At 42.8% G+C, this 15,964-nt stretch overlaps 1 protein-coding gene across 1 annotated transcript; it reads left to right on the top strand.

Annotated features, from left to right (window-relative positions):
• Positions 1–13,281: 13,281 nt before the first annotated feature.
• LOC133904235 (rapid alkalinization factor-like) lies at positions 13,282–14,109 on the top strand. Its single transcript, XM_062345694.1, has one exon. The coding sequence runs from the start codon at positions 13,455–13,457 to the stop codon at positions 13,812–13,814; it is 360 nt and encodes a 119-aa protein (XP_062201678.1). The 5' UTR covers positions 13,282–13,454; the 3' UTR covers positions 13,815–14,109.
• The last annotated feature ends 1,855 nt before the right edge of the window (positions 14,110–15,964 follow it).

The following is a 15,964-nucleotide window of genomic DNA, read 5'->3' as shown; positions in this document are numbered from 1 at the left end:
TTTTCTCATGTAATCTGCAATGGACATCTTGCAGTGCCATTTTCTGGGCCTTCATTTGCCAGAATACATTGTCAACACAAGAGCAGCATCTTTTTGCCATATATATATATATATATATATTGCTTTGGTACATGCGCCTCACCATTGTTTCTTTATAAACAGGTGTGATATATGTTTGGTATTACTTTTATGCTTTGTGGCTTTGCCGGGTCTCTTCAATTTTTTCTTGGATGAAATTTTGTGAGTTGAAGTTTTGAACAGAATCAGATACAACTTACAGGAGGAGCATACATACCTCCCAAGATTGAGTTAAATTCTTGACCGAACCAGCAAGACTTTCTATGAAACAGGATATGTTACCATGTAGCAACTTGTCTGTATTTCTGTCAGATTGCATACAGTTTTCACGTAGAGTAGTGTTCTCATACGTCACAAGTTTCATTTACAATGTAGCAATTTATCTATCTTTCTGTCATTTACCACGTTTAGGTGATGGCAGGTTTAATTGGTGTTTCCTTAAAAAAAAGGTTTAATTGGTGAAGATATACCAGCAGATCTCACACAAGGGACCCTGAAGAAAACGAAAATGACAGAGTAGCAAACAGGCCCTTGTAGCAGCTTCTTGATCCCTTGCTTTGGTGCTTTGGTCATGTATTCGTGTGATTATTGGACACATGCTCGCTATATCATTTCTGGGCAAGTGTCACTGTTCAATACATTACTAAGTAAAGGCAGCCAAGAGAATCAAAACACTCGACCGGCACTGGAAGCTGCATTATAAATGGACACAACATATGGTAACATCATGCATGATAGCATGAAGAGACTCGATTTGACCAAGGACCACATAACATTGGACACATTGGGTGCTCCTAGTCATGGATTAAAATTTCGTTGAAATTTTGCGATTTTTATAAATTTTGGAGGAGAACGAAATATTTAATTCACATGTGAGGCTATAGAGTAGAGGATAAAAAATAATTAAAATTTTACGAATTTCAATCTTTTCACTGGTGAAAAAATTTGTAAAACGAAATTGAAATCCTTGCTGCTAGTATCCGGATGTCTAATCCGGGCATGAGCATCGTATCTCTGTGTGTCGTCGAATCGGGCCAGCTACGCAAGATCGATGCTGTCCCATCCCAAGTAGGAAAATTACCCCAACAAACGTCCATGTTTCTTTCAACAACGCTTTATTTTCGATTTGAAGCGAAAAAGATCCCACCGGATTCAAAGAGAAAATTTCCCACTGCAACAAATGCATTTGTTTCGTGGAAGCAAGCAAGTAATTACTGTAACAAAAAGAATGCCTATTGCAACAAATTATCAACCATTTGCAAACCCAAACGCAACAACATGTTTCAGTGGGAGAAACAAAAAGAGCATTAGTGTGCAACAAGCAAATCAGACACTCAAACTTTGCAGTATTTGAGAGTGGCTTATGGATTCAATTTGACAATTTCACAAGTGCAAATTGAGCAATAACATTTGCAGCATCAAGAATTTTCTTGAAGTTCATCTGTCTGGATACTGGTCTAGACGAGTAAGGAGCCTTGAGACTTAGACCCAGATGGTACAGGTCTCGAAGGCTAGAGATGATCGATTAGAGAAATTAGAAGGAGAGTTGTATTTGGTTCTAGTACATGAAGAAAGAATGTCCTATTAGGGCATCTTCAGCAAATCCTTTATCCAGCTACAGTACCCCGCAAAGTACTGTAGCACTCGAAAGGCTGGGACTCCAAATTTGCCGAATTTCTGCATTACTGTTCACAGAGGATGACAGTGGATCCGAAGGGAGGAGAAGAGTGGTAGAAAATAAGGTAGCTGTTGGAGATAAAAAAATAAAAGATACTGTAATAGTATTATAGAGAACGAAATTTTAAAATATTTGCTGGAGATAGTCTTATATTATAGGTGAAAATATTTATAAGATATCCTACTTGATGGATCTTTTACCAGAATACTGTTGTACGTAAGCCTATTCAATGTGTAGAATGGTCATCCTCTTACACGACCCGTCGGTGTAATTATAATTTTACCACGGTACAAACTATTTCAATTGGGTCCCGCCGAAGAGCCAAGCTTCATGTCATGCGCGAAGCCTTCCTTCTTCGAGTGTCTTGTGGAAGCTTTGCGTTCTTCACGGAGGCTTCGCCTTATCTTCACGCTTCAACCTCTGCAACAAAGAAAATTTGTTGATTCAGCAAACACCTATGATATTTGCTACGTGTGAGGGACAGGAGTGCACCGTCCAAGTAGGGCATTCGGTTTTTTTTGTTGGTGTTGGACGACCGAACAGGAGCATTACCGTATAACATTGTATCAGAACAACTCCAATGCTTTGGTTAAAACCAAATGACTTAAGCAGCGATAAAGACCAAGCTGCTGCTTGGTTCATGCTATTCAGAAATAGTACCGAAAACTAGGAAAGTTTAAAAGTAATACCTATTCATCCTACCGGATGGTGAAATATTGTTTTCGCCGTACTGTATGGCGAAAATACAATTTTTATCGTACGGTATGGCGAAAATTGTTAACGTGGTACTGGCAGCAGCATATGAGTGCATGACTACAGTTACGAGACAATTTTCGCAGTACGGTTTGGCGAAAATTAGTTGTCGCCAAACCGTACGGAGAAAAATAAATGTCGCAAAAACAGGAGGCTGAAAAATCAAAAAATCCCGCAGTATGGACCCTCCCTCCTGCGTGGGCCCGTGAGCCCTATCTCCTGTGTCGTAATGGCCGTTTTTTTTTCGACGAAATTTTGTATTTTTTTTTTTTTTGCGATTGAACTTATTTTTGAAATGGAATGGAAAGATGTAAAATAAATCGTAGAATCGCTTGTCCGACAATAGGAGGTAGCTGATAGATATTACATGGTAGGCTACAGTAGTAGTTGTAAAGCATAAGTTGTATAGAACCTGGTACAGAGGATACATAAGCTGATGAACATTACATGTGATATGGTGTTTTTCATCGTAGCGCGAATAGATCCTAACCATAAAGAGGTACCGACAACAAACATCGATATGTACGGTACGCCTAAAGAGTAACCTACCAGCATGCCGCTGCTAAACTAAACATGCCTTAGGGAATGGAAATAGGTCGGGGTACAATAGATACTCTCTACTGAGTGCACCTAGGATATTTACCCTTTCTTTGGGCATCGGGGCCACCGCCTTAGCGCGACGGGCCCTCTCCCGCTTCCTTTCCCTCTCTGCTTCGTTTGCTTGAGCCGTGATGCGCTCCTTCATGGCGTTCCTGATGCGCTCGTAATCCTGCAGCTTCATCAGTAGTTCATCCTGATGTCGCTCATACTCTCGGCATCGGTAAGCTTCCCTCCTCCACCATATCTCCATGTCCACCCACTACTTCTGATCCTCATTTTGCTCCATGTCGAGCCATTGTCTGAAGTCACAGAGAGGTGGAGGAGACTGGATAAAAGAAACAAGAGGAGGGATTAGTAAGAGATTGCATAAAATCATATAAAAAGGTCCACATGAGTGATCTATGTCACTATACCGGTGGGTACTCATATGGTCCATGTCGAGACTTGTCGTACTCGTAGTTAGCACACATGAAAAAGTGTAGGTCATAGGTGTAGGATATGTCATGAGACTCGCGAAGCCTACAAGGATCGTCACAGAAGCACATCGATGGTTCGACCCCCTGGGAGATAAAAATCCCCCAATGTTTCTTGGGTGGGCTTGGTGGAGTTGAGAAAGATATTTCAGTTGAGGGAGCTAAGGAATGAGTGGTCTATCCATGGATGATAGAGGGGTTATTTATAATGGATGTGGGTTGGTGCATGGATTGAGCGCAAGAGCTTGGCGGGGGGTGTAGCATAGGATGCCCTATGAAACCTGGAAAAGTTGTGGCACTGATGCGTGGTAGAGATTCCCTTTGGTAGCTCTTGCTTGATGTGGTCATTTCATTCCGAAAAAGTTGGGCTAGTAGTTATTGTTGCCTCTGCAAGCAAGGCAGGGAATCCCATAAAATCATTGTGCTTATAAATAATGTCTTGGTAGATTTGTAAATCCAGACCATTTTATTGAAGAAAGTAAAGTACATCAAATCAAGGGCCATCATAACCATTTGTTGCCTGTTTGTGGCTACAGTATCTAAGGCAATATGCACCATCTCGTACCCTACTCGTATGCTGGCGAGCTCATCAATGCTGCAGTGTGTTGAGTGACCCCGCACCGTCAACATTTCAGAATGACGTAACCTGTCGCTGTAACATTTTTAGAGCGATGTGACCGCACAGTGCTGAATTGACAGAGACACTTAAGTAGTGCATCCAATGCATGTACTTTCTCCAAATTACATGCCTGCACTTGGTGCATACACCATCGGGACTTGTTGTATATAAATAGAACACAATCAATTCTGAACTCAAACATCTCGTGACCGCGACCCACATCGAGACAATGGCATATCCTCATCCTCTTGATGGCCCCATCGATCCACCACCTCCACACCCCCATTTAGATGTCCATGACAGAGATTTCTACGGAAACCACAATATTCTTCCTTGCTCAATTTGGCCGCCATGTAGACATGGAGATGATGTTATTGTCCAGATTTATGAGCATTTCGGTGATGCAGGCCGTCACTTCTTCCGTTGTGCACATTTCAAAGAACAAAGAAATAGTACTAACATTATTTCCTATTTTCTCAAAACAATTTACTTATCTCATATTCATTTTTTTCCAGACAAATTATTGTGGGTTTCAGTACTGGATTGACCCGCCGATAGATCCACATATTTAAGAATACATCCGTCACCTGCACATTGTTATCGAGGAACTATAGGAACAATTGCGCCAAGAGAGATGCATCAACGTCAGAAGATGTTATATCCCACCTCGCATGGCAGGTCGGAGAACAACTGGGAGTAATTAGGATGTGTTCTAGCGATCAACCGAGGATTTGATTCCGTATTTGATCAGTACTGTGTTGTTCGTAATTGAATAAATTGTATCCCTGTGTCATGTTGTCATCACATGGTTCATGCTAGAGCTGCAATTAATGTTAGTCCCCTATTTGCATTGTTGTTTTGAGAATATGTAACATTAGGTAAAAATATGCATCATGAAAGAAACATGTAAGTTACATATGCAATGATAAAATCCACCATACTAACACAGTAGAATATGATAGCAGAATAAGGTAGTAGCATCAGAGTAGCTAAACTACTCTGTAAATTAGTAGTCTGAACTAATGAAATGGAAAGCTGAACAAATGATAATTATTAATCATAAAAGCAACACAGACTACTCCTGACCCCTAACCCGACCCCTTCCCTGCGCCCTACCTCTGGCACGCTTGCGCCTACGTGCTGACACTAGAACATCGGTCTCGTCCTCCTCCCGAGGATGCTCATAGGTGGAAGGTGTGTACCAACCTGGCGCGTGGCGCTCACGTTTGGGCAACTGGAGTAGATGGAGTTGAAGAAACAGCTAGATGAGCTCTTGGCTAAGGGCTTTGTTAGACCGAGCACATCCCCTTGGGCTGCTCCGGTCTTGTTTGTGAAGAAGAAGGATGGTACCAAGAGGCTTTGTGTGGATTATCGGGCGCTTAATCAAGTCACCATCAAGAACAAGTATCCATTGCCCCGCATTGAGGATCTCTTTGATCAGTTGAAGGGTGCAAAAGTATCCTCTAAGATTGATGTGCAGTCGGGTTACCATCAATTGTGGATCAGGGAGGAGGAAATCCAGAAGATGGCTTTCAGCACGAGGTATGGACATTTCGAGTTTGTAGTTATGTCCTTTGAACTAACGAATGCCCCTGCTGTTTTTATGGAGGCAATGAACAAGATGTTTCATGAGTACCTTGATGTCTTTGTGGTGGTTTTCATCGACGATATACTTGTCTATTCAAAGACTAAGGAGGAGCACGCTGTGCATCTTGGCTTGGTATTGGATACTCTTCAGAAGAACAAGTTTTATGCAAAACTCAAGAAGTGTGCTTTTTGGTCATCTGAAGTGGGGTTTCTTGGGCATGTCATCAATGAGAATGGTATCATAGTTGACCCAAAAAAATGTTGCATCAGTGGTCAAATGGCGGAGGTCAATCAATGTGACTAAGGTCAGGAGTTTCCTTGGGCTTGCAGGCTATTTTCGGCGTTTCGTGCAAGATTTCTCCATCATTGCTAAGCCAATGACCAGGCTCACTCAGAAGGGGGTTCCTTTTACTTGGACTGATGAGTGTGAGGCATGCTTCCAGATGTTGAAGAATAAGTTGGTTAATGCGCCTATTCTTTCTTTGCCCATGAGTGGCAAGCGCTACACCGTGTACATGGATGCTTCTCGTATTGGTTTGGGTTGTGTGCTGATGCAAGAGGGTCATGTCATTGCTTATGCTTCGAGGCAGTTGAAGTCTCACGAGCAGAATTATCCCACTCATGATCTTGAATTAGCTGCGGTTGTCTTTGCATTGAAAACTTGGAGACACTACCTTTATGAGGAGTCATGTGACATCTTTACTGATCATAAGAGTCTCAAGTACATTTTCACTCAGTGAGAGCTGAATTTGAGGCAACGCAGATGGCTAGAGCTGATAAAAGACTATGATCTAATAATTCAGTACCATCCAGGTAAGGCTAATGTGGTGGACGATGCTTTGATCAGGATAGGTGTCCCTAGTACGGCGATATCTTTGATCTCAGAGTTTGAGCGGATGCATATCTCTTTCTGCTTCGCCAGTGTCAAGCAAGAGGAGACACGAATGATCATTCAGTCTGCCATACCTGAGCGTGTTAGTGAGGCTCAGCAGCATGATCGACTCCTTTCTGGTGTAAGGAAGAGGATCTTAGAGGGTCGATCTCGAGAGTTCAGTTTAGATGAGGATGGTGCAGTTATTTTTTAGTCCGTCTTGTGTGCCCCAGAAGTCTGAGGTGAAGGCGGATATCCTTCGTTAGGCTCACCAGACGCCATACTCTGTGCACCCGGGTGAGACTATGATGTACCATGATCTAAAGCAACTCTTTTGGTGGAAGCGTATAAGTGTTGGCATCGTTAAGTATGTTGCTTCTTGTGGTGTGTGCTAGCAGGTGAAGGCCGAGCATAAGCAGCCTGCCGGTTTGTTGCAGCCTTTGCCAGTCCCCGAGTGGAAATGGGAGCATGTCGCGATGGACTTTGTGGTTGGGCTACCTCGCTTTCCTCGTGGTCGAGATGCTATATGTGTTGTCATGGACAGGCTTACCAAATCCACGCACTTTATTCCCATGAAGATAACTAACTCTTCGCAGGATTTGGCTCCCTTGTATATTAGGGAAGTGGTTAGATTGCATGGAGTGCTGAAGTTAATTGTTTTAGATTGGGACTCCAAGTTTGTGTCTCACTTTTGGCAGAGCTTGCAGAGTGCTTTGGGCACGAAGCTCACTCTTAGCATAGCTTTCCATCCTCAGACGGACGGTCAGTCAGAGCGGACAATCCAGACTCTAGAGGATATGTTGCATGCCTGCGTCTTGTCCTGGAAGGGCAGTTGGGAGGACCATCTAGCTTTGGTTGAGTTTGCTTATAATAATAGCTTTCAGGCAAGTATCAAGATGGCTCCTTTAGAGGCTTTATATGGTCGAAAGTGCATTTCTCCTCTTTGTTGGAATGTGGTGGGTGAGAGATATTTGCTTGGTCTAGACTTTGTCCAGCAGACCTCAGAAAAGGTGCAAGAGATTTTCCAGAATCTCTTGGCCGCACAGAGCCTACAGAAAAGCTATGCTGATGTTAGGCGTCATGATTTGGAGTTTGCTGTTGGGGATCTCGTGCTTATCAGGGTGTCGCCAACCAAGGGCATTGTTCGCTTTGGTACCACCGGGAAGCTCGGCTCGCGGTACATAGGTCCGTTCCCGGTTGTGCCTCGTGTTGGTAGTTTGGCCTATCGTCTGGAGTTGCCGGACTCAATGAGGGGAGTGCATAATGTGTTCCATGTTTCTATGCTACAAAAGTATCTCCGCGACCCTGAGAATAAGATCGATTTGGAGTCCATCATGGTGGGGCAAGATCTTACTGTGGAGTGTCATCCGGTGTGCATCTTGGACTCATCTCAGCGAGTCTTGCGGAGGAGGAACATCAAGTATGTGAAGGTCCTTTGGTCAAATTAGATTAAACGTGAGGCAACATGGGAACCGGAGGATCAAGTACGAAAGAAGTATCCTGAGCTCTTCGAAGCTGGTGAGTGTTGTTGCTTATCATCGTTTATGCTTTGTTACCCCCCTTTCTTATCGTAGAAACAGAGCGGTTAGATTCAGAGACGAATCCTTTTTAAGGAGGGGAGAATGTAATACCCGATAATATTAATAATAATGTGACCTTCTAAACCGTTGATCGGTTGGACGATCAGAGACAGTGGATGCGTAGATCTCATCAAGATGAATCCGTTTTGCTATCTAATGTCGAGTTTGGACTCTTAGTGAATTCGTGATGAGCCTAATATTTTAGACCGTTGGTTTTTTTTAAAGAAGGATAAGGCTCGGTGGGATCGGCTCCCACCCGTACTTGCCTCGTCCTCACCCCCTCGGGCCCGACGCCGTCGCCGCCTCGGCTCCTGCCGCCACCACCGCCCGCCCAGCCTCCCCTGCCGCCGCGTGCCCGACCGTCGGGGAGGAGGAGGGAGCAGGGAGGGCCGGCTGGCTGGTGGGGAGGAGGGAGCAAGAGGAGGGGGGACCGGCAGACCAGTGGGGAGGAGGGAGCAGGGGGGTGGCCGGTCGGCCAGAGAAGAAGAGAAGGAAGGGAGAGAAAGGAGGAAGATGAGGAAGGAAAGGAAAGGAGGAAGAAAGGGAAAGAATGAAAAGAAGAAGAAGAAATGAGGAGGAGGTTGTCCACGGGTTCGTCGGTTTTTCCTCGCTAGTTTACAGTTCCGCTCCAAAGGTGACTCCTCCGTAGTCCTTAGATGCTTGTAGGAGCTGGAGTTCAGTCGTCCACGTTGTCAGTTAATTGTATTGTTGGTCCCGTTAGTGAGTAGCGCATGTTCGACGCGAGTGTATGTCTATATTGGAATTTGTAGTTCACGTATAGGCGTACCGATAGCATTGGTCTTGTTCTTTTGGGCGTTTAAGCGTGCGTCCTCCTTTACTTCATCGTTGCGGCGTCTTTGTGCTAATTATGTGTTTGTTCAGGTGGTGCCGCCTCACGTCACGGCTAGTGCCTGTCTTCATCGTTGGTGAAGGCAAGTAGATGTAGCGAATGGCTACACTTTACCCTGTTATGTGATTGCCTACATTCTTTTATCTTTCAATGCATTCATCTAACCTGAATAACATATTATGAGCTGTTTACTATGTTTTTTACCTTTCAGAAGTTTTACTCGATTATTTGATTTATGAAGTGCAGTAAGTATGACATGCCATTTGCGGTTGATTATTACTGTTTTATGCAATTCTTGAAGTCACGAGTATGTTCTGGAGGTTATGTTGTTGGTCTTGCATGAAGCATGTCAGACATATACATCTCATGCATTGGAAGTTTGTCGCCGTCTTCTGGCCATGATCATACCAGTACAGCACCGTATGTTACCCGAGAAGGGGTACGGTGCACCCCTTACGTTACCCGAGGAGAGGTAAGGGCGAGGAAGAGCATGCCATGTGCATGGTCATGCATTCATATGAAGTTCATTGTCTAATTTGCATTAAGGTCTTACTTCCTTTAGTTGGCTTGTATATTCGATGTGGCTATGAAGGTTTATGCCAACAGAATGTTAAAATGGTTAATGTTGTCATTGGACCTCCTTAGTCTTTTTTGTTTCTCTCGATGTGGATAGTCTGTTCCGTTACTAGTTTCGATTTAGAGTTGTTTGCTTATTCAGCTATGGCTAAATAACTCTTTAAAGTAAATTCACTTGCTGAGATTTTTTAATCTCACACATTATTTTTTTCCCTTCCAGGTTCTCTTTGAGGTGTCTTTTGCATGCGGGATGGGTAGCTGCATGTCGCCTGCGCGTTCACCTTCTCTTTTGGACTAAACTAGTTGTGTTGTCAGATAATGACCATTTTCCCTGTGTTGTTTTTAGCGAGTCTGTGGTGGTTAGGTTATATGGGCGAGGTTTATCCCTCGTTTGCTAGGATCTTTATAATGCTAGTGTGGTAATCTATAATCTGTTTTGTCTATTTGTGTTTGTTGCCAATTTACCTCCACTCTCAGTGGAGGTGCTGCCAAATTTTTTTCTTGTGGTTCTTGGCTGATCTGTAGGTTGGTCTGAGTGGGGTGTCACAGATATACTCTATTGCTATCTATGTGAATGTGAAGGATGAAGGCTAAGTTATCATTCTACACTACATGTGAACCTAAAGTATGAGATCTAAACTATTACTAGGTATACTAGGTGCGGTCATCTAGCAAAAACCTGAACAAATTATTATTCTCATTTATTATCTAAATTGAAGAGAAAGTGTGATCAAATTATAACTAAAAGAATTTCTGAAGATTAACTAGCCGTGAGGTGGTTACTAGGGTTTCCTATGAGTTTAAGAGTGCATGTGTGTAATCTTCTCTAACTTAGAATTATCTAGCATTTTTACCAAATGGAATTGCTTTCATATATTTTTTACACAGATTAATCTATTATAAAATAGACACTAAGATTTCCCTTATAGTCTAAAACATGATTACTTATATTTATACACTTAAAACTACTCTTAAATGGGGCTCAGCTCAGCATCCATGTAACAATAGCGGCTTGGCTCGGCTCATGACTCGGCTCGGTTTATGGCTTGGCTCAGCTTGGTTAAATGGGGCCATTGTTAGTCGCATAACACGGTTCAGCGGTACCCAGTTAAAACCCATGGATAGTAGCGTCAGGCCTAACATATCTACACAAATTTACCTCCACGGGACACGGATCCTCTGCATTAATGACGATTAATACAGAGGATTACTGTCTGTACAGTAATACGAGTCTATGGTACAGTCCTCTGCATTAATGAATCACTGGTTACTGAGAATTACTGTAGCTACAGCTTTTGATTCGACTGTTTCACGGGATCTGTACTGTAGCGCCAGGTACTGTAGCGTGCTGTAGCAGTTGATCCAATCTGTCCATCTCCAAATCAACGGCTGTGGAGTGCTCCTAATGCACTCCACTGTAGCTCTCGCCAGTGACAACTGCAGAGATCCGTGTCCACCTTCACGCTGCAAATTTTATTTCTTGTGGGATCACCGTGAGCTTTCTATTAATAAGTACACCCTAACAGGGGTATAATTTAAAAAGATTGCGGTTTTATGTAGATAAGTTGCATTTTGCTTGAATGTATAGTATTTAGTTTAATTTTTTAAAATCCTAAACTTTCCCAGAAAACACCACCAATTCAAACATGCCCTTGCTGGTAGCAGAAGTAAGTTTTGTAGCCATATTACTATTACAAACATAGGAGAATACCACTAAGAATTTGAGATTAAAAAACAGATAATCTTGAGTTTAAGTGTATGTTTGATGTAGAGCTTGGCACGTAGATGAATCAGTACAACTGGAAAAAGTAGCGCTGTGATATTTCCTTTTTGCCCGTCTTGTAAGTATCTCCACTTCTGCAAAAATATTGTATATTGTCAAACTTCAGGGTTGGAGAGTAATTTACCTTCAAATAGGCTACAAAACTAAAAACAGGTCCAAGCAATGCGCCACAAATACCAGGCATGCAATGCCCTGTGGAACCTGCTCAAATCAAAAGCCTCAGCAATACAGGTCCAAGCAAATTTCAAAATACAGAACCGGGATAAAATATTATCAGTATATTCTACTTGTTCACACATAAAGTCCATCTCAAATTTCTTCCCTTAAGCCCCTCGTCTGTCTGAATTATAGTCTAACCAGAGGATAACCTGAAGTGTTTTTGGAAGTTTTGGATTTCCAGAAATCTATCACAATAGGACTTGAAGCACTTGCAGGAATAGAAAAAAGCCTGTATAGAATATAACATCTACTAGGAAACAAGCCTGACCTGATAGAGCCAGGTCTGAGGTGTAATAGTTAAAAGAACTGATCAAGCTGTTGGTTTTCCAGTCAGGAATGTCTCGCTACCCAAAAAGATATACTCCCTCCGATCATAAATATATATTATTTTAGAAAATATTTACTCAAAATTTAAAACTTAACTAACAATAGCTTTCAAAATATTTAATTTGAAAACTTTAAAATCATGTGTATATTTATCTTGAATTTTTTCATAATATCATTAATTCAATAAATTTTATAAATATATACTAATAAAAAATAGTGATCAAAGCTATTCATTACAGACGATGTCTTACTCATGGAAAAAAAGTTTACGACCTGTTGGAAAAAGAAGAGTCTACAATGACTGACTACGTGGCATCCAAGGGACTCAAAGTTGCACTCACAATCATCTCACATTCCACATGGCCCCCTTCTTTTCTCTCTCTCTGTTTTTTTTTTCTCTCTGGTAGCACTAATTTTTTTAGCAGCTAGGTAGCTAACCTATGAAATTGCAAAACTAGAGCTTAATCGGTGTGGCCGAGTTGTAAGTAACTGGCGTGGTTTAATATGATTTTTAACAGGAAAAAAAGGTTCACACCTACATATATTTTCGAGTTGGTTCATTTCGGCCTCTGTACTTACAGAACCGGCAAATAGCTCCCCATACCAATTCGAATTAGGTCTAAAATTCCCATAAAATTTCATACAGAATGTGCTTCGAAATTCAAACAAAATCCAGCAGACCTGGTTGGCAACATAAACAATGCCACAAACCTGCATGTTTTGTCCGACATAGAGTTTAACCAACCTTTTATACTTCTATATCTATATTTCTATATAATTTATTAGTTATAGCAGAGCAAGACGATCTCCATTGTTTACTCGAGTTTATCAAATGATTATCGTGCAAAATGATCACATCTATCATTCTAAAAATACATTTAATCTCTTATTATCTACCTTCCGTATATTCTATATATTTAAAAAATATATTTAATCTTTTATTATTTGTCTTATATACCTTTTAGAATTCTTATATACCGAATTGATTTCACAGTTGCTGGTAATCAATTATCCTGCAGCTGGAGCTGTGTTGGCACCGCCATTACCCTCAAGTAAGCAAGCTAGCTAAATCCATGGCACATGTCGCTCCTCTGCTACTGGTTAGCATATGGTTGTTGAGTTGTGTCCAGCCGCGTCACGTTTCCGGAAAATAAATTCTTTAGTACTTATCTAAAAACTTCATCTACACTATCTATTATATAATTTAATGACTAAGTTAAAAAAGTATATTATTATTTTTTATAAGATAGAGTACTGTAGAATTTATTTTCGCGTTTCCGTCCCGCCCGCCGCCACCACTCCATACGCTTATCTCTGTCTCTCTCTCTCCTCCCCCTCCTCCCTCACGAGCGCGCACCCCGTTTCAGACACAGCAGGGCAGGGCTCCACAAGACACCAAGGCAGCTCAGGCTTCTCCCCAAGCCATCCCCCAACGCGCCTTCCGCTCTCCCCCTCCCGCCATGGCTAAGCTCGCCCTTGCACTGCTGCTCCTCGCCGTGGCAACGTCCGCCTCCGCGGCCTCGTCGCTCGCCGGCGGGGACCACCGCCTGGACCTGGGCTTCCTCTCCGCCGGTAGGAGGGAGTGCCGCGGCACGGTGGCCGAGTGCCTGGCCGAGGAGGAGGAGGAGGAGCTCGGGTCCGCCTCGGCGGAGGGCCACCGCCGCGCGCTGTACAGGAGCGGGTACATCAGCTACGGCGCACTGCGCCGGGACAGCGTGCCCTGCTCCCGCCGCGGCGCCAGCTACTACAACTGCCGCCCCGGCGCGCAGGCAAACCCCTACCACCGCGGCTGCTCCCGCATCACCCGCTGCCGCGGCTGAGCTTTGAGCCTCCTCTGCCGGCGCCGGATCCGTCGCTGGGAGCAGTAAAGGTCTCATCTTTGGCTGCTTCTCCGCCGCCGCCGCCGTTCCCGACCCAAAAATAAGTTCCTTCTGCTACTGTTTACTACTAGCTATTGATTTATTTGCTGCTGCTGCTGTATTTGTGATCTTTGTGCTGTGTAAAGTAAGGGGGATTCCAGATTTGTGCCTCCATGGCTGCTTAATATGAACATATACTCTTTATTCTTTCGAATGATTGATTTCTGCCTACCTGTTCTTGGAGAGGGAAACAAAATCAGAGTTTGCTTTTCGAATCGGTGGTCAGAGCCATTGTTCTGAAATGGAGATGAAAGGCTGTGGATTTGCTTGGCATTCATGCAGATCTAGACCAGCAAACCATTCTTCAAATGGTTGGCTGGGCAGGAGATGGAGGGCTGCAGATAGATCTGGGTGTTTGCTGTGTTCTTCCTTCGATCTGCAAGCTGCACTGTTGGCTACGCCACAATCGAATGGATGCGTGCCAATCTCACCATGAGCAAGGAAGAACAGAACGTTTATGTTTGTTTTTCAATCTGTTTCTCCTTTCTATGTGTGCTACAAACATCTATGGCATACTACCATCTTCAGCTGTTTCTTTAAGGTTCTTGGAGCAAAGGTTAGTGATTGCCACGTTGCTTGGCTTGTTTGTCAGTTGATTGATTGATGCTCTCCTGATTGAAGCCATTGCATTTGACCACAGAAACAATGTTGAGAATATACTCGTAGTAGTTTGGGAGTCCAAGGCTTGCAGGCTGTGTTATTTTCTGCACCGTGATGAACCCAGCCCCAGCTTGTTAAACCACAAGCATCTGCTGGTTGCAAAGCATCCTCTGGAGCTGCTGATTCCCCTGCTCATCGGTGCCAAGCAACAAAGGAAACCATTATATTTTACAACGATTTCCTAATGGAGGATCGGAATGTCGGGTGAGAGGAATGTGGCCCTTATTCAGGAGCATCTTTGTTATTCTGCGCGTAATGTGGATTTGTTGTTTGTTTAGAGAGGAATGTGGCCCTTATTCAGGACCTGTTTGTCCGCATAATTGCTGCCTCGGAACAGCAAGTATCAGGACTAATATATTCGAGCGGCGTTGCCGTGTTTATGATTAAAAAGAAAATTCTCGCAGAGAGATGATTTCGGAAGAACTCGAGGAGGGACACGACGAGCTGGATCAGGGGAGATGAAGGCACGAACCAACCAAAGCCGTACTTCCAGTTGCTGTATGGCACTGGCACTTTGATGAGTGATCTTTTTTTTTTTGAGAGGACATCTAGACATGGATGATGGAGTGATGCAAGTTTTTTTTCTTTGACAGACGACTGATGGAAGTTTTCCTTTTTTTCTTTTTTCTTCTAGAGGAGGCTTCATGGGCGTGTCCTGGTTCATAGGATGAGTGTGAAGCGATACCTAGTTATTGCCTTATTGGTGCATCCATTTTAGTATAAATTAATTAAAATAACTTGTGGATTCATTTTAGTATAAATTAATTAAAATAACTAGCTAGTTAATTAAATTAAATTAGAGTTAATGTAAATATCACTTAACGTCCATCCCTACCTGTTCACGGCCTCACACGATTGGGCTGTGGCCCATCAACTATCAAGCATGTGGAGTTTCTTATTTTTATATTTTTTATAACTAATATTTAAATAAATAGGTTTCCGATGACAAGATTTGTATAAATAGACATCTACTTCCTGAAAGTGTTATATGCCACGGTGGCAGCGTCATCCCTTACCGTCCTCTTAGAAGGCAGATAGGGCCCACCCTTCGCACCTGCGGCTGTACCGCCCTCTGAGGGTAGTTAGCCCTCTTTCCGCCCTCTCGGGGGTGGTTAGCTCCATCCCTTGAAAATTTATTTTTTTAATTTAACTTTTGTATACGTTAATTTAAAAAATAGTGCACATTCATTCGGTGAAAAATGTTAGTTGTGCATAAAAACCGCATCACAAAATAGTTATTTTTTTGGAAATTTTGGATCGATGTAAATTTGTTGATATTTGTTTATTTATTTGATGCAAAATTGTATGAGTAATTTTTTAGTGATGTAATGTTGGGAGGATACAAAATCTATTTTTTTTGAACAATTGTAGTTGTGAAGTACTATTAGCAT

This window comes from Phragmites australis, chromosome 22 (assembly GCF_958298935.1).
Source record: "Phragmites australis chromosome 22, lpPhrAust1.1, whole genome shotgun sequence".
Classification (NCBI taxonomy): Eukaryota; Viridiplantae; Streptophyta; class Magnoliopsida; order Poales; family Poaceae; genus Phragmites; species Phragmites australis.
This window is presented reverse-complemented; position numbering and strand designations above follow the sequence as displayed.